The 25993-nt window shown below is 38.6% G+C and overlaps 1 protein-coding gene across 1 annotated transcript in view; it reads right to left on the reverse strand.

Moving 5' to 3' along the window:
* Window position 1: 1 nt before the first annotated feature.
* The window catches only part of ITGB3BP (integrin subunit beta 3 binding protein), a 36355-nt gene continuing 10363 nt past the window's right edge, over window positions 2-25993 (reverse strand). The window contains exons 4-9 of the mRNA XM_054833379.1: window positions 20206-20278; window positions 16729-16807; window positions 15503-15596; window positions 13442-13501; window positions 5110-5163; window positions 2-4823 (exon numbers count right to left, since the gene is read on the reverse strand). Of these exons, the coding sequence (XP_054689354.1) occupies window positions 4804-4823; window positions 5110-5163; window positions 13442-13501; window positions 15503-15596; window positions 16729-16807; window positions 20206-20278 (380 nt within the window). The 3' untranslated portion in view covers window positions 2-4803. The remainder of the gene's footprint in view (window positions 4824-5109; window positions 5164-13441; window positions 13502-15502; window positions 15597-16728; window positions 16808-20205; window positions 20279-25993) is intronic.

Below are 25993 nucleotides of genomic sequence, written 5' to 3' on the forward strand. Positions count from 1 at the left end.
TTGTGCTAAAATACCCCAGCTGTATTAGCAAAACAGCACACTGTTGTGTTGGTATTACATTTACACATTTCCCAGCACAAAAGCAAAGTAGCGCAGGTTAAGTGGAAACTTCGAACTGGTAGCTCTTAAGTTGTCTTGCTGAATTGTTTTATGACACAAACTGTTGCATGTAGTCAGTCGCTGTCCTCCATCGTTGTTCCATACAAGGTGCCGCAGTCCATCTGGGCCGTTGCAAGAGGCTGTGTGTCGGTGCAAGGCGCTCCGCAGATTCCGCGATCTAAGCAGAGCACTTGGTTCTTCAGCTAATAGTGTAGGGAAGAAAACTCAACCTTCCACCAGTGTCGTGCGTTTATGATGTGTTATTTTCCATGCTACCCCTGCTTTCAGAACGCTGAAGAACGCACCGAAGTTAGAAGTAGAGGCTGGGACATTTGGGAAGGTTCCCACATGTGCGGTGGGCTGGAATACATTTCTTCTTTCGCTATGATTTGGTTTTAACACTAGTGTAGTCTTATGACTCACAACTGTTTCTAACAGGACTGAAAAGCCAAAAAATAGTGGTGGTACTGAAAGAATAGTTGAGGTACTGCAGTGCAGTTTGAAAGCAGGTACTAGGCTCTTCAGGAAAAATAAAGGGTAACACCCCCCCTTATTGCACAGCAATTTGCAGATGTAAACTGAACTAAACTCTGTGATTTCTCCCTCAGCACAGTACAGCCTCCACTGCCAATAGTTCAGAGAATACAAATTGATGGAATAATTACATATATAACAAAGCTTGTAGTAAGAAAATAAATCATAAAGCAATTCCTGGTAGTGTAGTTTAATTAGGAGTCAGTCTATCCTTTCTCTTCATTCTGCTCTGACATTATATGTGTGTGTGTATCTATATATATGTAATGAAAAGCAAACCCACCCTTGTTTAAAGGCTCCTCCCCTGCCCTCGGTGCGCTCTGTCGCATACCAAACTGGCATTGACATCAGCGCGTGCTGGAGTGACTCTGCCGCGTCGGTTGTGAGTGTGTGAATCAGCTGTTCTGGGAACCTCCAACTGTGTGAGTTATGAATACTGTAAATGAAGTGTCTACAAGCTGAGTGCATTTATTTGTTTTTCCAGCTCTAGTTGGTGTGGAAAAAGTAACCACAGCCAACTTTATACCCAGGGCAGCTGAGCCAAAATAAAAAAGGTGTGCTTGAATAGGAATTGTAATGGTATCGGGGGTGAGAACAGTTTAGTGGTTTACCAACACTGTCACAATTCACTATAGAGCAACAAAACTTAAATATTTTCACAAGTATTTAGAATTTTTCTGAGGGTGTGCATACAAGAGCTCTGCCCACAGCATGGCCTTTCTTTTCAGAAGTGTAGGCTGAGTGGCATTGATGCGTATCAGGACGCATAAACAAGAATCTTTGTCTCCAGAGGCTGCGAAAGCAAAACCTCCCCAGCATTCCCCCCAAGCACGGCAGGGCGGAACACCACCAGATGTCCCGGCAGCTTGAAGAACGTCCGCTTCCACTGAAATAACATCTGAAACAGCACATTCAGAGGGAAGGAAGCCGAACAGCTTCAGGTTCTAACTAGCCTGTTCTTGTATTCATCAGGAGATGATGGGGCAACCTTCCCCTATACAAAAACATCAGTTCTGAGTGTCTCTCTCATCTTTGTCCCTGAGCTGGTCTCCAGGGGTGATAAAGTGAGAGTCGCATGATCCACCTGGTGTGGCACTGGAGATGGGTCTTCACAGACCCAGCTGTTCCTGAAAGGCAACAGCCTGGTACAGCAGGAGGTAAAAGAAACAGTAACTGCTTAAGTAGCCAAGGCATGCATGAGGAATCTTGGTATATACCTTTGTATTGCCCTAAAAACGGATTTAAATACCAAATTTCATGGTATGTAATGAATGCCACGGTGTAAGTTCCTGCTGTAACTCGCTGTCATCCAGCATCACCTTTACTGTCATTTTCATACAACTTTTATTTTGTGCTTTTAAGACTATGCAGAATGGCTTGATTTAGACCGGCATACAGTTCATTTACAGACTTTTCAGATCAATAACTGTTTAATTTCCAGCTGCAGAGGTTACAATCAGGTTATATAAACTATTGCTGGTTCAGGCTCACCTTCCCTTGTCATACAAAGCACTCAGCTGCTGAATGTTGTACATACAATAACAAACCAACAGCACAGAAAGCTTAACTGAGAATGGAGTAGAAGATAAACAGAGTAACCTACACGCTTCTCTGCAAACAATTACTGACATCTTTTTCAGTCCAACTGCACAGGTATTAAAGTGCAAAACCATTTTGATCAATTTATTAAAATTATGAGCACATACATGTTTAACCACAACTGGGGATGCATTTATCATTTCGGTTCTCAGGGTTTTAGTTGTTAAAATCAGTTTGTCTAACAGAACTTTGCAGGAGTAGAAAGGACATTCAGTTGTGTGCAGTTATGTTGAACTTTCTGAAAAAAATAATCATTCTACTGCACTCTTCTGATGTGAGAGCAGCTGCCCTACTCAGTGATTTGAGACTATTCGCTAGGCTGGAGAGGTGGTTTTGAGGTTAAGGAAAAAGAGAAGGAACTGTTTTATAACAAGTCTCCTCATACATCGTTAAATACCAAAGCTAAGCTAAAACGTTGACCTAAAAAGCAAATGTTATTAGAGCCAAGAGTTTTAACACCGTGGGCTTGAAGCCAGTACCTTGGTATGGTGTGTCTTGGGTTGGCGTTAGAGGGAACAGTGGCGTAGATGACAAATAACATCTCTAATACAGCCGCACGCGGGGTAGGGCTCGGCTGTAAACAACTTCAACGCGTTCAGCACTCAAATTCCTTCAGAATACTGCCTCCTCTAGCTTTTGAGCCCAATCATCATTAGAAAAAGTCATGATTTTTAGGCCAGCTGTGGCAAAATGAGATTATGCATTCACTTCTGTTGGGTTTTGCTAGCTTTTGGGGGGAGGAAGTGATGAACTGAGTGGGCACATGCAACCCCCCGCCCTGGCAGGAGGAACTAGTTCCCACTGGAGGCCTGGCAGCCAACTGTCGTCTTGTAACATAGGTTCTTCTCACCTGCTTCTTGGAGGGAGGGGGTATATTGCCTTTGTTGTTGTGTTTTGTGGTTTTTTTTTTTTTTTAAACAAAACAAACCAAGGCAGCATAATTGTGTATTTGCAGTAAGAACATACAGAAAATATAGTTTGTCTTCCATGCAGCAGCAAACCTAAATCAGCATTTTGTATGCACGCTTGCATAAACCAACCATGATGTATTATTTACATTGAGATGATCTGGTTGTGCACATTGTTAAGTTTAAATAGATGCCAGAAATTTTATCTAGATGTGCACCTGCCTAGTGCAACGTGCACTCCCAAACTGGTATTTGCTGGGGAGATAGGTTTACAGTCATTTCTTCTCTCCTTTTAAGTACAGTCAAGCAGATGTAGAACTTTGGGTTGATGTGGAATGCATTTTTCACATAATGCCTGTGCGGAGATAAGGAATGACTAAAATAAATAGCAATTAGACAACAGCATCATCATTCATGTGATCTGTTCAGCATTATATGTCTGGCCTATGTCCAGTACTAGCCTCACTGCATAAAAAATACACCCCCATATGTCCTAAGGCAATGCAGAGCAGCAGAGGAGTCTCCCTTGAGCTGCAGTAGTGTTTTAGGATGTTTTAAGGAAATGCTATAGGTTTTATCTGTAGAAAAAAAATGAGAAATAATTGCTAAAAGATTATTTAGCTGTCACAACTATAGTTTTTTTAAACAATAAGTAAGCAAAGGGCTTTGCAGTATTGGTCACACTTGGGAAGGGATAGTGAGAACCAGAAAAATAAATGTGTCTCTTTTTGGACAGAAGGTGCAACCCAGCATTCACTGATTAGACAATAATACACATGGACATAAACTAATAGGAGCGACATGAGTGCTCTCCGAGCTAATTCCAAATTGAAGCCTTGTAGTTGTCAGCATGAGTTTAGGTCAAGCTAACAAGCCAGTGTAAGACTTTGATTATTGCACCATTGAAAGGTCACTCTGCATTCTGTAGGACCCAGAAATTACACTGAGTGGAGAAAGTGAGCTGCTGAACATGATGGAGCTCTGCTCTCCCGCACTGCTTTCTGTCCCTCGATTACTCTGCCTTTGGTGCGGTAGTTGGTGTGGAAGGAGTAAGGAGCAGAAAGAATCTCTGGCATAAGCAGCTAATAAGTAGTAGGGTAACATCAGCTTGCAAACAAACTGGACTTTAATGCGCTTTTTTTTTTTGCTACTACAAAATAAAATTTAACCTTCACTAAGCAAAATGCATATGTCTGCGCTCACCCCTGCACTCACTCAGTTACACAGTTTGTAAGATCTGTAGATCTACTTTTCCATCTTCCTCAATTACAAGACTTAGACTACGTTAACTTTCCACAGGAGAGATGTTCTCACACTATACAGGGAATGATACAATCTGCAGATACTCTCATCTTCAGAGACTTTATGAAACATATGACCAATGAGTTTTCTCATGCACAGTAATATATGGTGATAGACAAGGTCAGCGGCTAACGGCTTTTCCTTACGATGCTGGAACAAAGAGTAGTGCAGTGAAGAAGGGTGCAGGCAGCAGCTTTGCAGGAAAGCCAGGCCGGCGCCCGGCGGCGAAGGGCCCTGCTGTCAGTAGCACAGCAGGGCTGCAGCAGGCAGCCTCCCTGGAGAACCGCAGGGCAATGGCCATTGGGGCGTTTATGAAGGTATAACCTCGAGCACACAAATTTTCTTGCTTTCTTTATGTGTGTTACAGCTGAATTGCTGTTCCTGAAAAAAACACCCAGTTAGAGACAGGTCGGATGAGGAGAAATGCTGTTGGATGTTTTAGTGGGACAGATTTTCTACAGATCCAATACGTCATTTTGCTTAATAAACCAGTAACAAGAACTACCACACACAACTGCTTTCCCATCAAGCTATTACTGTCTTGACTGCAGGCCTACATACTAGATCACTCTGCAAATGTTTTAAATTCAAGTACCTCAGTCCTGATGATGATACTACCTGTACGCGGGAGCGGAGAAGCCACAGAGCAGACCGAGGGGCTGCTTACCTGAGTCAAGGAGCGACCTGAGGAATGCAGAGCTACTGGCAGTCTGAACATACTCTGTGGAGGAGAAAAATCAGCTTTGATAAACAGAACAGTGGTGTTACTACAGAATTTGTGAAAATCCACCCCCCCCCCCCCGAGTTAAATACCTACTGCAGTGGTTAACAGAACCTCTTTTACTTCATGCAGGTACTGTGCCTCAACAGTAATTTAGGAGAATGTCTTAATTACTTGTGAGTGTATGCACATATGCTACATCATTACCAATGATGACAAAGCAGAACAGAACGTGTTACGAGCATTAGAAGGTGGTCGTTCTTTTTTGCTATTAATAATAAAAGAATGAATAAAAATCCCTAAGGACTGTATCAGCGAATTCTGCGGAATCTAACCAAGAACTACATGAGAGGAACCACCGTCCGCTGAATGCTCTGAAGGGATGGCAAAAAGGGAGCAGCCGCACCTGAGCCCCTTACTCAAGGAGGGCAGGGCCGGGGTGCAGATGGCTGGAGGAAGTAGAGGAGAAGTGTGCAAGGGCAGAGAAGAGCTCCAGGAATGAGACCGTACAGGGAAAGGGTCTGGAAGGAGGTGCATCTGAGTGCCCAGGTTGCCGGATGGCTTTCTGCAGCAGATGATCAACTCAGGTCTCAGTAACCTTAGTGTCTGCTGATGGGTCATTTTGAGTCCACCACCACAGGAGGGTGAAGAGAGAATTCAGAATTATTCGCTTTGTATTAAACATACTGAGAACAACAAACAGAGATTTTTGCTTTCTTATGGCAAAAAAGACTCCTACTGTGAGGAAAGGGGCTGCACATAAACCTGGACGGAAAGAGGCACCAAAGCCACCGAAGACCTGGGGGGCGGTGGGGAAGACTCTCCTGAGGTTCTCGGTTCTCCTCACATGGCAAGCTGTGATTTCTTAGGTGTCACGCGCTTCCTGGATGTGGCGTGATGCAGGAGACTTGCCTCTGGGTCTGACACGAGGTGCCAGTAACGCTACCCGGAGCTGACCCAGCCCAAGCCAGAAATCCTGTCTTAAGCGAGGTCTCATAAGATTACTCCATAAACAAGGCATCCACTTTTAAGTTTGCCTCTGGTACAACTTTTCAGCCTTATATCTAATAACCACCATTTGTTTACATAAATTATCATCAACTATTGCTTCAAATAAGAAACTATCCAGCTTTGTATTCCAAGTAACAGAAAAAGACTGGATTTAATTACAAGTTGCTATTCTTTGTGCTAAATGCAACTTCCTAATTCGGTCTTTATGAACCCTTTAATCACTGATTGCGGCATTCTGACTATGCAGTACTTAAAGAACCCATACATGCCAAAGCAACAATGCCAAGATCTGCATTTCACTCTGAGAAGCCGTCTTAAAAATGTAAGCTGCCCAGATTCATATAAAACATAATTAACTCTGCTTTCTTTCCAAATATATGCCATGACAGCAGATTTTGACAAGAGCGCCCTATTTATAGTAATATTGACACAGATGGCATTAAGATAGTAAAATAATCAAATATAATTTACTATTTGTGTGTTCCAAAAACTTACAATGCTTGTTGTAGCACTTCAAGATTTTTGTTTTATTTTAGTTTTTGTGGGGTTTTTTTTGTGTGTGAGCTAATGAAGATCATGAGTTGCTCTTAAAAAAACCCAACAAAGGCCTAACAACGCTTCTCTCTCTTGACATTTTTATAGACAGAACTCCTTGTTAAACTACATAAAAGCAAAGAGAACATGAGCAAAACTTCTGGATGAAAATCTGTTGTGGCCAGAGGAGCTAGGAAAGGAAGGTATCTGTGGAGGCGACCAGAAAGACGCTCAGGCTGCAGCGGACTGCGGCACAAGCAGGAGCTGGGTGTGGGACCAGGCTGCCCTTGCTCTCTTTTCGTCAGCTCCGTGATTTCGGGTTGCGCAGGGGAGGGCAGCAGACAGAGTCACCAGAAGCCTCAGCCCCGCGTGGGTGGGTTGGTGGAAGGTTTGCAGCCCTTTGCCGTTGGGGTCTCCTGTCCCTGGCCCGCAAAAGCATTAAAAGGGCAGAATCTTCCCAAGTTTCTTTTCCCCTCCTACTTGCACCACCATTCCTTCCCAAGTTTGACTGCTCTAAAACATTTACAGATCTAAAAAGCAGAGAGGAAAAAAAATGTTCACCTGTCAGGTGATATAAAACCAATCTTCTACTAAATGTGCCAGAATAATTTTTCTCCACCTCAACCACAGTTAAAACCTTCAGTCTATTCATTACTGTCTTTTTATAGTATTTTTATTTAATAAAACCTATTAAGACTACCATACAAATCTCTTTACTTATGCTTTTATCTTTTAACTGATCAATTTTTATATTGCTGACATCCCTTCTTCACCATTTGCTCATTTAAAAATTCATAGTATATGAGCTATGTCTCTGGAGAAAACGTCTATAAAATTTGTTACAGCTGGCAAATGTGTATGAGTCAGTGATAGCACATGACTAAATGCTTCACAGAAAATAAAATTTGTTTCTGTAGTAAGCAGAACTGTTTAAATGTTATTTATTTTTATGTTTCAAAGAAAATATATTGTGAAGTGCTGCATTGATTTAATACGCAACAATGTCTGTGTACACGCTGTACAAGGAAAATTTATGAAAGCTTTGCACAACTCCTTTAATTGAATTTTCCAAATCTCTCACCACACACAAATAATCAATATCTTCTGCAGAGAAAACCAGTCAGAATTATTACAGTCTTTCTTTTCAATTTTGTTGTCATCAGCACATACAGAGCACCTGGATATTTGTAATGTCTGGATAGCAAGTTATTTACACCTCTTAAACATATAATTGCTACTAAGTGAGTCCAAACTAATGTTTCTTTTCTTTTTTATTTAAAATAATTATATTCATGGGAGAGAGCAGTATTTATTCTCATGTAGGAGTCGCTACATATAGCTGTTGAAAGAACTACAATTCTTTTTAATTTTTCATTAAGCTTAATACTCTAAAGTCTAGATCCACTAGAATTAAAAATTAATAGCAATTGCATCTGTAAAAAGGTACATAGGAAAATAGAGTTTAAACACAAGTGTGAAATTAATGAATAAATGTGGCTGACACCTAAATATAAAATGCAGGTTGACAGTTCTATATGTATATACGTCTGAGGCCTATAGTCATATGTCTCATGTGCATTTCTGTATCTGCCACAAAAGTTAATAGCTTAATATTTCATCTACATAGCAGAGGATGTTAAATCATTGGAGAGGTTTGTAATTTGCCCCCTTGCCTCCATCCAAAAAGCTTGTCATGTCAGTGACCTCAGACCCAGACACTTCTCAAATCTCAGGTTGTATTTTAAAACGTGCGCTCTTAAGGTGCAGGTACAATCCAACAGACCCAAAACCTGCTGGGGAAGAGCACGGCATTTGGGGGTCATACAGAAACCTTCACCTTTCAGTAGCATTCTTGCAGTAGACAAGATTACTCACTTGTCCTAGGAAAATCATTAGCATTGCAGATTTTGGGTACCAGGCTCAGTGGGTTTTGTTACCTCTTCTAGACTGTAAAGGACATTGCACAGTTACAAACTAAGAAAAAGACCTGCTTGTACAGAACAAGAGATGTACAGTCAAATTTAGCCTGTACACCTAAATTGTGGAGTTTAGACAGCTTTTAATCCACACAACACAAATTAGAATACAACATGCTCCTCCTCAAGGTGCACTTTGGGGCAATCTCACAATTAGTTGTGACTGTAAATGCAGGAGGGCAGAACAATTTCTCTGGGCCTGCATGAGGACATTCAAAATAACTTAGGAGTAAATAAAGCAGGTGAGTTGCACTAAGTCCTTGTGTGCAAACGTACGCTCACATGTTCACCACTGAAGCAGGCCTAATTCTGTTTAGCTTGGTGCAGTCCCATTTACAAGTGTTCATGCTGAGGTGTAACTTAAAACCAGAACTGATATTGACTTTTCCCCATGTCTACTTGTCAAAAAGCCTTGTGAGCAGAAGTACAGACAGATCTTCCACACGGAAGAGCAGATGAACAAGGCCAGGCTTCCTTCCACACAACATAAACAAAGTTGTGGTTTCTTGAAGCTGTCTTAACAATGACATGGAACATAACACTCAAAGGGTACACTCATGTCAATTGGCTGGTTTCAGCTCCAAGGAATCATCTACCAGTTGGGAATGTGTGCAGCCCATCTGCACAATCTCTCTCTTTAATCTGCCATTCACCTGCATCTCGGGGCTAGAGCTGTGCCAGTCACAGTGACTGCTCTTCTAGAGGACATCCTGCAAAGTGCTGCCCGACTGCGGCCCCTTGGTTCCACTTTTGGCCACGAGAAGACTCTTGGCCCAAGGGTTCTCTGTCCTGTGGTAAAGGCAGGTATGGACTCCATACTGCAGTTGCATTACAGACCTACTCTGTCTAAGCATCAGCTCTGGCCTAGGCAGCCTTGGCCATACCAGCTTTCTGGAACTAGCCTGACTGAACTAGAATGCAATTGAATACCAGGCTTTAGAGTGTATTTTCAGACCTTCAGAAAATATTAATTCTGAATTCAATTTCTATCTTAGTTTCAATTTCTATCTTAGCCTTCTTGAGTAGGCCAAGAGGGCAACTCATATCTTGGCTGGATGCAGGACTTAAGTGAAAGAGTACAGATGACCACCATCTCTCCCATACACTATGCAGGGACATTAGCTCAGAGCAGACATTTCTGATGTGTGGCAAAACACCAAACCTGGACTCTAGTGTTCAGAACTGAAGTAAGTATATCATTTGCAAACACCAGCTCTAAATCTCCATCTAATAATAATCTATTTGAAAAAAAAGTCCTTCCGTATCATCTTTGTTGCTTTTAGAGATGATGTACACCACAAAAGGGCTGCTGGACAGACCTTGTCAAACTCTTGCCGGAAAGAAGCCTAGGATTTAACTGAAAGGACCTTGGCAGAACTACGAAAGTGCTGTTTGTGTCAGCATTAGCGGCTTTTTCCAAACAGATTAAAAATGTGAAAGAACTGAACTTCAGAAAAGCCTCTCTCACAAATGCCTAGAAGTAGGGCTTGCACAAACTAGAGCATGTGGTTCATCCTCACAGTCAACTCACGTACCCATTCTTAAGAAAGAGGCCTGCAGATCTGTTAGATAAAAAAGCCTTTCCCAATACCTAGGTCTAACCCCTGCATCCATCTCATTGCTCCCCTGAAAAGTGAGCGTTCGCTGTAAGCAAAGGCAATCATGTATTTGTTCCATTTGCTCTCAAGGAATGGAAACACTGGAAAGAAACTCAGTTTCTGAATAAATTTCTGAATTCATTCAGTTCATTTAACAAATTTCCGCTTAGCCATTTCATGAGACTTACTTTTCCTGCAAGTGAATACAAAGTTGGGCTGAGAAAAAAAACCCTATATTTTTTAGGTTAGGGTTTTTACAGTCAGAAAAATCCACAGGTAGGTTCCTGAAAACATACATCTGAAGTCTGATGCATTCCCTTTTTCCACAGAAGATCCCAAAGGAGGAGAAAGAGGAAGGATAGGTGGGGACAGACACCAAAGTATGTCTAAAGGGCAACAAATGTATTCTACTTTATTTCAGAATGAGGTGGTAATGTGTTGTAAACTTGATTTACTGTCACTCACAGCAGCCCACCCGCAGTCCAGACCCAAGCTATTTAGTTGCTCTTACACAAAGACCCAATACAAAGTCCAAACTCAAATTGACGTGAATTGGGATAAACTGGAGTATTGCGTTCTTACCATTTTATCTGTTTTGAGAAGAAACTCTGCTTATTAAGGATGTGTCTATATTTTGCAGTGTTTCTGAAATGGGATTTTATGTTTTGCCATATATACAGAGTCTTCGAAAAATTGGATTGGCGAGTGGGGGCTCAGTATTACCTGGTCCCCAATCTCTCCAGCTTTGCTTTCATTACTAATTTCAAGTGGCATTAAATGAAAATCCATCTAGTCAACCCTGATCTAGTGTCTTGGAAAGCCACCACTACTGATGCAAAGAGTGCAAACTTCAGTCACTTGTACTAAAAACAATATGAAAGTTAGGAATATTTAGAAGTAAACTTAATAGGGGTGATCACATGTGCCCATGGGCTTGGCAGGATGAACACCACCACAGAAAAGGAAGTATTTTTTATTTCATTACAAGATACAGTCTGAAAATAATTTTCCTTAACACTACAAGTATTTGATCTTCTATAACATTCTCTTGTTGTTTCTTACTTGGACAGCAGACGGAGTCACGGACATGATTTATGTCAGTGTTTTTCTTTTTGAGAAGCAAAGTATTAGTATAATTTGTAACAACCAGCTTAAGTAGCTTTTCTGTTTAGAATGTTATCTTCAGCCCTTGAAACTCTGAACCTATTAAATTTTCCTTTAAAATATGCATATCGCAACCTACACATCTATTCTCAACACACATAAAGCATGTTTTGGACTGCAACATACCGATGAGATTTCATCTCTTGGCAGCTGCTTTACAGTTTGCTTACATTCTATTAAAAAACATTTTGTTTACTGTAAATGCTAGTCATGGGCAAACAATGATGCCATTTTTTATGCTGGTCACACAAAATGATATACTGAGTTCTAAATAATGCTGCCCATTGAGCAAGGAATGTTTTGTATTAAGTTGTTTTAAGTAGAGGTTGTTTATGTAAAGTAAATAAATTTCATGCCTCACCATGTGATGATAATGTGACATTCCATCTGTATCAAGCCACAGAACAGTCATAAGTTTTAAGTCTTGAGCATAACTAATTAAAAATAATTATGAAAAACCACATCCAAAACTAAAAGGCAGAATAAAACATCTCCAAATGCTTTTATCACCTACTTCTTTGCTTCTCCTACTACTGTATTTTCAAGACAGCAAAATTGCATTTATTCTTTATTAAAGCAAAATTGACATTGAAACTTCATCAAAATTGGTCATCCTAAACTCGTAATTCTATTTTCCATCCTACTTTCACAAAATATCTCATTTCTCATCTAACAAGACCGGATATATGTTTAGTGTGAGTGGCTAGTTTCTAGAGCAAAGACGGAACTATAAATGTATATCCTGGTAACCATTAAGGTGACCCCACTGAGGGTGCTGAGGCCCTGGCACAGGTTGCCCAGAGAAGCTGTGGCTGCCCCTGGATCCCTGGAAATGTTCAAGGGCAGGTTGGATGGGGCTTTGGGCAACTTGGGCTAGTGGAGGGTGTTCCTGCCCATAGCAGGGGGGTAGAACTAGGGGTGATCTTTAAGATCCCTTCCAACCCAAACCAGTCTGGGATTCTATGATTAAAAAGCAGGGCACAAAGGAAGCAATGACTGTTTAAATCTGCAGTGGCCCATGGTGTTCACCATTATCAGTGCCAGACAAGGGCTGTGATCATTTGAACAGAAGGACAGAGGGAGCTGTAAATCAGAAATAGCAGATTGCACAAATGAGCCAGGTTCCTTAAAAAGTAATGTCACTCCTTTTCATTTTGTGGTAATCTGCTGGAGCCAAGGAAACTTAAGTTTGATCAACTTTCTTTCCTTTAAGAGAATTCCCCATAGCAGAAAGAATTTAGGCATGTGGAAGAGCAGATACAACCAAAATCAAAGGGGCTGCTTGTGATATGAAGCAGTCCTGCTGGTTGGGACAGCTGGCAGACAAAGCAGTAGAGATGCCATCACCGATTTTGCTCTATTTTAAGATAGAATGCGTGAAGATAACAGAAATATAAAAATATCAGTGGGGAATGTTTGTTGATTTTATTGGGTGCAAGAGAAAAAAAATAAAAATCTTGTGTGTATTCCCCCGCCACATTCCCAGCTAGACAAGGCACTAAAGCAGCTATGTGGGCCACACTATATTAAATGCCACCAACTTCAAATATTTTCACAGCACTAGTTATGAAGAAACCTAATAGTTAGGATTTCACAGTCCCCTGGAGTGTGCTAAATACCTCACAATACACATAAGGTGAAAAAGGTTTTGCTGCAAAGACTGTACGCTACTTGGCTTATACACTGAAAATGCAGGGGGAGGAAGGAGAGTGAGGAAGAACAAGGATAACCGGTATATATAAAAGGTATGTAAACTCTTTAGGACCTGACTGCACTTATTTCTAGACCATGCCTCAAGTGCAAGACCATTAATGATTTTTTTCTCCTTTCACATGTGAGTAGTGCAAAAGTTTTCAGAAGAAGCACATTTGATTATCATCATTTTCACATACTGAAGGTTACTTAACTTATTTCAAGTGGAAAGAACTGAGAAGGAATCAACTAAAAGGAATCATCAAAACATCTGTTACACAGGAGTTATAAAAAGTTTCTTACCTCGGGCAGGAAGTTTTCCATGGTTTCTTTTCAACAGCTGCAGTTCTTCTGCTTGACTCACTAGTCAAATAAATAAATCTGAAATCAATAAATGTTGACCCAGAGATTTCAAAGAAAATAATACCAATGCTGCCTTTTTCACTTTCAAAGGACTTGTATTTTTCTTCAAGTGATGACAACCCCCCCCCTTATTTATGTATTGTGCTCAAAAAAAAAAAAACAAAACATTTTCAAAATGAACCAAATTTGGGGAAGTTGTGCTTTCAAGCCTCATACCATATTTTGTTCCCATTTTTGTCTTGTAGTGCTAACAGGTGTTTTGTTCCCAATTCAGCGACAGGGCAAAAAGATGATTCTTTCCTATTTTGAAAGCAACAAGAAGCTAACAGAAAGAGTGGACGTAACAGAAAACGTCAACAATAGGTCTGACATCTCAGTTGCAACCTTCTGGATACGGCAGTCTTACTGCCCTATCCACAGTGTAGGGTAGTAATGTAAACACAGACTATTTTCAGAAAACTTCATTTTGTATAAGAAAACATCTGGTTATATGCATTACAGTGGGAACTAGAGTATACACATGCAAAAAGAAAACCGAATGAGCGTTGAAATACAAGTCAGGAAAGAAATGGTAATTTAAACAACAGTAGCTGCTGGAAATGTGTGGTGCATAAATTCCACTGCTGGGGTGCATGCACCTAATGCATTGGAAGAGTTATAGCACTCTTCGGTAAGAAAAATTCTCTAGCACCTGCAGCTTTACTGTCTGCCTGTTTCCAACTGCAAACAAAGTAGCAGTCCCAGTCACCCTAGGTTTTGCTCTCCTATAGCTAGTTCTAGTGTTTTCACACTCTGCAGAAAACAGAGCAACCAGACAGGTTGCAGAATACTATATACTGGCAAAATATCACATTTACTGCAGGTTAAGAAACTGTTTTATCTTTGCATGCTTGTCCAAAGACTGGACACAGGGACTATGTATATGTATATATTATTCATATTCCCTGGTCAGCCAGAAACTAGATTATCAGAGATTGGTATAAGAAGTCTACAAGAACGATGTTATATATGCAAGCAGTGATAGGTAAATGTAGTCTTAAACACACCCCTGTACCACAAACATGTCATGTGGGTACAGATAAAAGGTGTTGCTATTGTGAAAACAAATGACCTGTTCTGAGGCATAAAAATTGGGGCCTCTTGGGTGCCTACAGCTACTGTTCACCACTTTTAAATCTTAATGGAATGACCTGGTAAGGGAGATCTTTGTTTCTTCTCCCTGAAAGCCAATAGGGTTTTTTTCTTCTTTTTTCTGTAATTATCCATAATGCAATTTTTTTTGCCTTAGAATATTTTCCCATCACATACTCCCCTTCTAGTTGCAGAGGCATTTGTGAAGAGAAGCATGAATGCACTTTTCGCTGCTGAGGATTCACATGTCCCAAGAACCTCTGACTTGGAGCAAGGATAAAAAGTTTCCTAAAAATGGACACATAAAAATGAAAATCTTTGGCTTTCTGGATTCCTTTGGAAAAGTATCACAGATGTGGCATGTGTAAAGTGCCTTTATCCCAACACAATAAGCATCTGGGGTATGTCCATCATTTAAAGAGACATGAATAGCGTTTTTTAAAGCCTGGAAACCTATATTCAGCCTAATCCTCCTAACAGGCAAACAAACAAAACAACTTCCTTGCTAAACGATAAGAAAGGCAATGCAATCAAAGTACCTATGTTTATCCTAATCACTAGCTAACTATCCACTAAGTATCTAACTATTTACATAAGAAAAGGTGTTGCTTTTGCAAGTTTTTCCTCCCCATCTGTGACTGTGAGTTAGCAGAGTGGGCCGTTGGGGTTGCCTTTCTTTTATGTCCCTGGTGGGATGCACAAGGACATTTAAGGTGCATTTGTCCTGACCAGAAGAACTCACAGGTCAGAGGCCTGGGGTATAACAGTCCGTTATAACACAGGGTGAGGGGTATGACTCTAGGAAACGTTTGGAGTGATGATTGTTAAATTGTTAGAAAGGGGATGGGTATTATTGAAAATCCTCCTTACTTAGCACTTGGGTTTTCTGCACTTCAGCACTCAAGATGCAAGACAAGTCTGAGACACCAACAATATTTTCAAGCTCTCTACTGCCCTCTAAAGCCTGGAAAAAAACATAATTCAAGACATTGTTAAATCTCACTCCCAAACCACCTACTTAGACGTCTACAACTTATTAAAAACATCTGAAAGAAAGAACTTTTGGAAATTTTTCATAAGCTACAAACGATGCATGAGACTGCACCTCACAGAAAGTCAATGGGAGTAAAAAGTTTAAGGGTGGAAGAATATATGCTACTTTGAAAACGGCATTCAGGTGCCTTTTGAAGTGTTGCTTAAAATTCTCCTGTTGTTTACGCTTCGTTGGTAAGTCTTCAGCTGTTTAAACAGATTAACACTTGATCTCCAGAAAAGCTATCTTGGCGCATGTACAGGCTTGCTAGAATATGTTAGTAAAATGGAAATCTAGAAGCATTTAAGATTCTATTGACCACACTCCTCAGCATTTCATGGTAGACCTAAAACCATACACTATCAATCTCAGGAGAAATATAAAGGATTTTTCAATAGGGTTTTCTAAATAAACATTTTAATTAAAATATTTTAAATTAGTATCAGTCTTTTTTTTTGTAAATAAAACATTGTCAGACCACATACACAAGTAAAAGAAATCAATTCAATATTTTGAGTACACTGAATTATTTCTCAGGTATTGATATACAGCAATGAACCTTGTGTTAAATTTATTCAGGAAACAAAATGTGAATAAAACAGAAAAGTTATTTGCATTTTAGCATGTATTAAACAGACTATTAAATGATGATACATTAGTGGTAAATTAAATAGTACAATCACTTCAACACAAAGGGATATTTAATCTTCAAGGACATAAAAATCTATGCGGTAATAATTCATACTTCAGGTTATGAGTAACAGTTGATAACTACTTCATATGCTTTTATTCATGTACAAAATGAGGAGTGATGCAAATTAAAAATGGTGTACTTGGAAAAGCAACTCCTCTAGTTTAAAAAAAAAATCTACTAAGTTCTGGGTTTTTTTATTTAGGTGGGTTTTTTTCATTTTCTGGATTTCCAAGTCAAACCTGCCTAGTTTCAAGAATTTTATTTCCTTCCCTATTTCTTAAAATTCAAATGTTGCATATAAGATTTTAATTTTTATTTCAAATCCTATATTAAAAGCAGATTAAAAAAATAAATCAGTGTAAACCAAACCTGTAGGCTTGTCAGATTTGCTCTTATTTTCAGAATTCTAACCAATGAACTTTTCACTTTGGACTGCAATTCCATGAACCTGCATAAAAAGTTAAAATAAAACAATTTCAATTAGCCACATCACCATTTGCTGAAAATCAGTGTTTACAATGTTTCCCAGAGTTTCTTTGCATTGTAATCAATATGGATCTAGATAAGCTGTGAACAGATGGGCTGTGCAACCTGATTGTGTCATGTAACACCAAATATAACTTGCCTTTGGTTAGGATTTGTAAGGGAACTGGCAAAAAAATATATATCCTAATTTTAAGGACGGGAATGCAGGTTCAGCAATATTACAGAATTTTCTTAGGGGAGACAATAGTAAAAACAGGAATTTAACTCATCTGTTCCTAAGAGCAGGAATTTAATCAAGAGGATGACCTCCCCAAACCCATCGACTGCAAGATCGTATGATACTGCTTGTAGCCATAGGAAACATGAGAAGTTAAAACTGAGCCCAACAGGGACAACATTGCATGATGTTATTTCTTCAGCTTTGTTGTGCTACCTCCCCTTTTAAGCCACAAATATATTTTACTACCAGTGTAAAGATGGTCAGCTTTCAGAGTTTAATGGGTTTAGCAATAAAAATTAAAATAATATACAATCAGAGTAGATCTAAATGGCAGACTTTAATGCATGATTAAGGATTTGCACTGAATATGTCTTGGAAAAATTCCTGCAATGTATGTTTAGGCTATTTTCTCTTTGAACCATTTAAACATGCAAATCAAATGGAGATAACAGAGAAATAATTCTTTTACTGCTTCCTCCCACAGAAGGGAGAATCACCCTTATAAGAACTCCCAAATTTAGAAACAGAACTACAGCATGAGAAAGACTTATCACTGTTGTATTTCAACATGGGAACAGAAGGCTATGCAGAAAAGAAAATGCTAATGTCACTGTATTGTACAATATATTTTCCACCTGCAAAAATTAAGTGTATGGAAGTTCACATAAATGTTATTGTGTAGGTGTTAGTTTATAAATGTGTTTACTGGCATGTCACTAACTGCTAGTCTTCTGCAAATCTTGCAGTTTTAAAAAATATACTGAATTATTGAATGCAAACATTTACACGTCAATGAAGACTATGATTACTCAAATTGTTCTGTTTCAAGGTTACTATCACTAAGAAACAAGTCTATATGTGTTGACCAAGGATTTACTGAACAACAAAAAAAACAATTAATCAGTTTACAGCTTCCCTCTGGTATAACTGTAAGATTTTACTTTTTACTGTCTAACATGTCATCCAAGCAATTCCTCCATCACTTAGAAGATACTTACTGTCCTACTCCGAAGAAATTTCAAGCTAATGGTGAGGGAAAGCATCCAATACAAGAAAAAAACTCAACGAACACATTGAGAGTTCAAGTGCAATAATCAAAAGGAAGAGCTACAACTTCAAACATAAGAAACATAATATTTAGTTGAATAAATGTCACAGATATTATTTGTAAAAAAGAAATGAATGCATAAAATATCTAGTCCCAAGGGAATTTTCATCGGGGACACTAGGAACAACTGTGATACAAATATTTAATACATACAAAAGAATACAGAAGCAAAGTATACTTAAGCATATGATGAAAGAAACCCACTCAAGTACAAAACCCCAACTCTTTAATGTTGGTTAACTAGCCTGCATGAATACTGCACTGGCTTGGTGATACTTCTTCCAGTAACACAAGCTGCAGCACAGCAGGTGCGTTCTGCCTTCAATACCAACAGGTCTTCCAGTATGATCGGTTGTCAGAAGCAGAAACACAAGGAGAGTACAAAGAAGCTGGCTAACAAAGGAATAGGTGGGCAATGGAGGTTTGCATTACATGGAGAGGTGAGCGCTTAGTGACAAACTGGGGTAACAGGAAATGCACCTCAGATTTTGGGGATAAAGTGTCTCAGACCTACAGACAGGAGAATTTGCATAACAATTTGAATTGGATGCACAGGCACTGGGACTGAGTGAAATACAAGACAGTGACATTACACAGAATGAAAAAAAAATGTTGCAGAGGAGAAAAGAAGAGATGTGGTATAGCCATGTTGATGCTGAGCTGTGAATTAGACTTTCTCGGACAGATGTCAAAGATTTATGTCAAGATTCCACCAGAGGACAAGTTGAAGCATCAACTAAAAAGGCAGGACAACAAAACAGGATAATAAGATTTCAAGAACAAAAATGTAGACAGTGTTGAAGAAGAATGAAAATAAAGAATTTTTTTTTTTTAAATTTTGCTAATAAGAGATCACAAGAGTCTCTGGTGAATACAATTTCAGTTGAGTAAAAAGGATGGAAATGGATGGGGGGCTATCTAGGATAATATTGTATTAGCAGCAAGAAGTATGAACATGCTCATCGAGGAAGGAAACTTTCAGATTTTTAGCCGGACTAAAGCTTAAACTCAAAGTAATTTTACTGAGCATATTCAACTTCCATATTAAAAAAACCTCAGAACTGCCAGGATTTCTGATTTGGGTAAATTCCCATAAAGATGAAAGGCATCCCTGACACAATCCAACTTACAGAGATTCACAGCTTTCCACTTTTTCACCAAGTTCTATCACAGATGAAACAAATATTTCCTTTATCTAACTCTTAGGGATGGATGTGCTTGCTTTGGCTGAAATACATCACACATTTAGCTTGATACCTCACTGTTGGCACAGAAAATTTCAATTCACTTTTCAGCTGAGATTTGGGAATAAGCAATTAAATGTGTTTTTCATAACAGAAAAGATCAAGCAATACTAACAACATGAGGCACTAGCAGCCTGACTTGTAACACATTTTATCACTTCTCCTTCCTCACATCTATCAAGTTTAGGAAAGCAATTTATCAGATACTTCACCTGCAACATTTAAGTTCTTTACTAACTGTGATCTGCCCAAAGTCCATTAATGTCAATAAGCTTATAGCTTAAAATAAGATTGTGGCAGAAAAGACAAGAATTTTAGAAGATATTGCAAAGCAATCATGAAGTTTCACTATGACCATCTGTGGGTAGTTTTTAATCAAAAAGTGTCTCTGCATTATCGGCCCTATATCTTTGGCAGTTAATGCTTCCAAAACAAGGTAAAGAATGTACACTTTCAGAAGAGTCTGGAAAGGCAAAACATACCTTCTTTTTGGTAGTTTAATTACAATACCTCATTGTGTAGTACTGTGAGTGTGACTTCTGTAATTGGCACTGTCATATGCCCCACACTACCAGTGAAAGACAGAACTGGATGGACAATTGTATTGCAAACCCTGCGCTAATCTATACCTATAACTGTAAGCCTGCCATTCAGTGCCTTTGAATGTCCAATCCTGTGGAATTACAAGTATTAAAATTAATCACTATTAATTTATTTCGGTATGAAATATCAACCTTTCGTAAGTAAAAATCACAGCACTGCACCCACAACGCACTTAATACACTTACGCATCCTCCTCTGTTCGAGGCTGCCCTCTTCTGGATAATCCGCTTTCTGAATCGTTCTGCTCAGTTCCATTGCCTAGGGGGTTCACAAGAAAGAAAAGAAACAATAAAGATGAAAATAAGATTCGAGTATTTGAAGCACATGAAAAAGGTGTCAGTAAGAACCCTGACTGCTCAATGATCTTTTAGGAACCCCCCCCCACCCCAAAACTCACTTATGAAGCAGGACAGATTCCCTTGTAATGAAACACACTAAGTTCACTATAATTTAACCTCTCATCAAGTCACATTACATTTATATTTGTGGAAACCTTGAGATTATAGTATTAATAACTGGAAGTTAGTATAATTCTGACACATAGTTACTATTTCTACTCAGAAGCTTTTTATCTTATTAAGTGCCAAAATACAGCGTATTAGCACAGAGCATTACCATGAAAATACTGTAACAACTGAGCAATGAAACCTCCATTTTCCTTTAATAAAAAGTGCCTGGCCCCCAACTCCATCTTGTAAACAACTACAAAGAGACACTGCAAATTACTTCCAAAGGCTCTGACATGCTATATTGACAATATAATATTCTAGCTCATCATATGATGGGGCATGATAAATCGTACGCCAGTTGCCATTATTCTGCATGGCGAGTCATATTTCTACCTTTCATTGCACTGATATTTTGAGTGGTTGCATGGTTCTGTGAGGAAACAGGAATAGGATATTACCACAAAAGTCCATTTCTATGGATTTGTTAATAAAACCTAGGCTCACACGTGGTGTTGGCAAACAGGTGAACTGCCTTTCATCACTGTAGGTTGGGCATTTTTAAATGACCAGATTCCAAGATAAGCATCTAACACAGACTACTCTCCCAAAAGCAGGTGTACAGGGAGATGGATGTTTTGAGTGATGCTGATTGGATTAAGAAAGTTAGTGCTGCACTAAAATAACGTCTTTGGCTCACTGGCTGCTGCCTACTTGAGATTGTTCAACAGCCACTTACAAAGGCTTCATTATGTATATCGTTATGTATAACAATACACCTCTGATCACAAAATACTTTCTGAATTTACATCTATTTAGACAACTTATCACAACCTATACAATTCAGACAGAAATCATATTAGAACAAAAACATTAAAATTTTATCTTGTGTATCAATTACTATTGTTTTTAAAGTCAATACATTAGCTTGTCAATTCTGCTTGCCCTCCAGTTAGCATATAAGGAGGGTGAGGTACTAGTAAAAAAAAGTACTGCATCCCTCCTAACTAATACTTAAAAAATAGTATATATTGTCACATTTGATGGGATCCCACAGTACAATAGTCTTTGGTGAATCTACTGAAACTAGTGTGGCCATAACTGTTGATGGTATTGTGCTCCGCACAATCTACATGGTCACCTTTCAACACTTTAAGTGTTATATCTGTCTAGGTTCCAGCAATAAAGAGGTCACATCTGAATAGCAGAAATGATTTCTGTTTAGTTGTGGCTGAAGTTGAAGACATCATATAATATGGAGGTTTTGTAACTCCCACCTTAAGAATTTGGGTCTGATATTCATTAAAGACAAAATGATGGAGGTGTATGCATACCTATGAAGGGGGAGAGGCATAATCATGCATTCATTCTTTTTTTCTGATAACAGTTTTCCCCTTAAACAATGAGATCACTAGTGCATTCGACAATTAATGACTTTGAATTGCACATGAGTAATTCAGCTTTAGAGTTCACTGTACTTGCAGCCACTCAGACTATACTCATCTATCCAAAACCCAAGAAAGATCTTTTTTTTCTGGTACCACAGAAGTCAAGGTGTTTTAGATTAGTTCTTATCTACTGTCCCTCCAACAGACGCACACACGTTCTTACAAACACTTCATATTGAACAGCTGTTACTGTAAGGTGAAATTCAACTTTAAGTGAAAGATTTGGAGGAAACTACAACAGGTCTTTACCACGGCCTTAACAAAAGCATTGATTCTAGAACAGACCCTCTGGAATGAGGTGTTTTTCTACAATACATCTCCTTTCTGACATCAGACTAAAAAAGAGAGGCTATGCTAAGCATTAAACACTTTGATTTCTTCTTGCTAGATCTAAATTACTACACACAAGTATCAGCACTCAAGGATAGATTAACTTTTAATTTTAATATTTTGTAAAACACTTAGACATACTTCAGAATGACAAGATGCTATAAAAGTTTAAGCTGTTCCACTACAGTAGCTTAACATTAAGACACCAAAAGATTTCATTTTAAATCTAACTACTAGTAGAACTTGCATTTAAATCAGTCATCAATTATCAAACAGATACTACTTTTAGGCCAGTACTCTGGAATGGTAGAAGCCTGGATTAATAAATAAATAAAACTTAAAAATACAGTAGCCAACAATGATGAAAAACTAGTGAAGATTTAGTATTCTGTTATTCCAGAAACTTATGTCATTAACGTGGGTAATTAGGCAATATATGTATTATCAGGCAGCCCAATAAGACATACAAAGGATGACATCATAAAGACACACTATCTTATAATTGGGTTGGTTTATGTCTTCTCCTAAAATAAATGTTACCTTTGAACAACCCTAGCATTCTGTAGGTATTCAGTCTTTTTTGAGGCACTCCTCCACACTTACCTGAATGAAAGTCATATTCATAAGACAAGTAATCTCCATCTGGCTTCTCAGTGAGATAGATACATGCTACTTTGTGTACTTTGCACAATGCAAAGTAACTTTTCATAGCTAATGGCATTAATTTTGTAATAATTTTCATTCTGTTGTTTTCTTACATATTGGTTGCAGAAAAATAGAATGTACTCTAAAACCTCACAGGTGATACGCGTAATCTATTAAAACACTACAACGCTTAAAATAAAAGTGTCTTTTCAGAAGGAGAAAAGAAATTGTGGTTTAAAAGGACAACCTGAAACCTGTGATATAAGAGGAAATCTTATATACCACCATCTTGTAGCTATATGAACACAGGGGAAAAAAAAAGATGGCTAGTACTACATTACTGAATAATTATCCATCTAAATGCCAGCTATCATCATGTGATCAGTCTTTTTATAGGCAAAAAGAATGTTCCCCTATGTCCATACTTAATATCAGTATGGAAATACAGTACATGTTCACCTTTCCCATCGACATCCTAATATACAGGCATTTTAATACAAGACATTTTGCCCGCTTTTTTCTTTCACCTAAGAGCTAAGGCATGTAATGCAAATGCAGAAATGCTGAAAAAGTTTTAAAACTTGTAGCAGATTTAAGCGTTTGTGTATTATCATGTGTCGTGTCACCAAAAATACATCAACTAAAACTAAAGAGGTCACTAAAGCAGGTAATTACAAACATGTAGAGATATTCAAGAGAACATATCTAAAGAGCCATAGTATTTTTAATTTCGTGTCTGACTGCTATCATTATATACAATTTTAAAAGTTTTTTGCAAAGGTAAGTGTTAAAGTGCAGGTGGATATCCAGACAGGCTGAGGTATAGTTTCATATTCTGCAGACAGCCACAAAATTAAAATCTGCATTTATATATAAAAAAAGTAGAAGTTTATTTCTCAGAACTGCTTTTGTGATGTGGCAACACACACAGCTTACTGCTCCCAGTGCCTCAGACTGTAGTCACTGGGGACACAGATTGTTCTAATTCGATTCTTCCCTCAGGATACAAGCAATCCTAATTCAGCTATCATCAGCAGCTAGGTATAACATGCAGTCACTTTACTTGAATCTGAATACTTATTGCTCCATTCTGGGTGAGAATGTAGGATGCCACATGATGACAAAACAATTCATTGTAGTAGGATATGAGCTGACCTTTCCATGACATGACAGATGCCAGTACAGGTATGCCAACCGATTGCACTAACAACAGCCATATCTCTGATCTGACGGAGAACACCTATTGGCAACTCTTCTCATTGAAAAGTTTCTTTGTGCAGGATGAAAAGATTCATATTTACCATGAGGAAAATAAAGAAACGACACATAGGCTCTTCATTTCATCCAGGAAGCACCATCAAATCCTGAGACTGGTATAGGAGTTAATACATGCAAACACAAAATTTCCTTCTTACTGATGAAGGCAGATATTGCCATAGAAATCTGACCTGGGAATACTTTGAAAATACCTTTCTCTCTGTAGAAAAATAGAGTAGATAAATTTACATGTCAAAGACGTAAGTTCCCTAACAAAGTCAGACTGCTGCTCACTGGAAGAGTTACTTCTCACACTAAGAAGAAAGTTGGAAAACAGTAGGGTTAGATTGCTGTCTAACTTGGTTAAAACTCCGAGGAGAAAATTCAACACATAGCCAGGGATATCTGTGGGAATATTTAAGACAGTGCTTTAAGTAACTTTGTTGAAGAGGAAAATAATCCCAAAGAGAAATTGTTTATAGTCTTTTAAGAATGCAGGGATCAACACTTTAAATGGTTGATTAAATGTCACTCAAGATTTCTGGATGTGAAGTAAGCAGGAACGTGGAGATACTCACCGTGCCAAATAATCATCTTTTTAGGAGTCAAGAAGAAGCCGTTAGTTTTGAGAGGAGGAATTGTCCACAAGACAGGGTAGGTGCTGTGGCAAAGATCCTTACTTTCTGGTAGACAGAGGTTTACTCCCTCTGTCCCAAACTGGGATGTACATAAACCTGGCCTTTCATTGCAAATCTCAACATAGTTCTCAAAATTAAACACACATCAGCTGTACATATCTCAAATTTTGTGAAGGTGAGGGTGTTCTAAAATACAGGTCCTTTCAAGATACCAGATTTGCATAACTAGTTGAGACATGCTATCACTCACTGAAAGAATGGGGAGAAATTAATTCTTCCTCCAAAGGCTTCTTGGAATGTCAATAGTTAAAACAATCATTTTTCTACTAGTTCCAGGGGCAAATGCCCAATTCAAAAGCACAGCGCTGATGGAGAAGAGCAGCTATTCTGGTGAGAACTGGGATCAGCAGAGAACTTGGTAGGAAAGTTGTGAACTGGCAGTGAGTGCTCATGAAAAACTCCACTATGTTAAAACTGCTTGACAAACAGGTAATGAGGACACAAAACCAGGTCATAATGAAGACTGGCAGCACAATAAAGAATGAGGATATAGCTGCTTCTGTTTAGTTTCCTAGCATGACTACTAATTAGAAAACAAAACAAAACCAAACCCTTGCATAGAGGTCTGTAACTATGCAGAGCTATACTGCCACCAAAACACCTGACACTTCCATGCTTCCTCAAGTACTCTGCTATTTTTAATAAGAAAAGGGATGTAATGCTCACAGATTTTAGTATTTTCAGCTTCAAGGCTTTCAGTAATTTTCATTTTTAGTTCAGCCAATTTTGACAGAATCCCAAAATTTCATGATCACATTCCTTTAAAGCACAAAATTCCCCTTTTTTCCTGGAGGAAAAATCCACTTTTGCAGATCCATAATGACAGCATATGGTGCAATAGCTAGTGCAAAAATCTGCAGACATCTAGATAAATTTCAATCAGTGGTTATTCTATCCTGCTCAGAATATTTCTACTCATCATAATTCATGAATGTTAGTGAGGCCTCAATTACTGCACATAAATTCCAAAATATATGGGGCATAAAAAGCTCTTTAACCCAACAAAAAGGCATAACAAGAACGGATGGCTGAAAATTAGAGCCAGACAAATTCAAAATCAGACAGGAGATTTTTTTTTTTAATAGCAAAGGTAATTGAACAAAGAACTTGCTATCAAGGGAAGTGATGCACTTTTTTTATTTTTATTAT

This window comes from Grus americana, chromosome 8, assembly GCF_028858705.1.
Source record: "Grus americana isolate bGruAme1 chromosome 8, bGruAme1.mat, whole genome shotgun sequence".
Taxonomy (NCBI): domain Eukaryota; kingdom Metazoa; phylum Chordata; class Aves; order Gruiformes; family Gruidae; genus Grus; species Grus americana.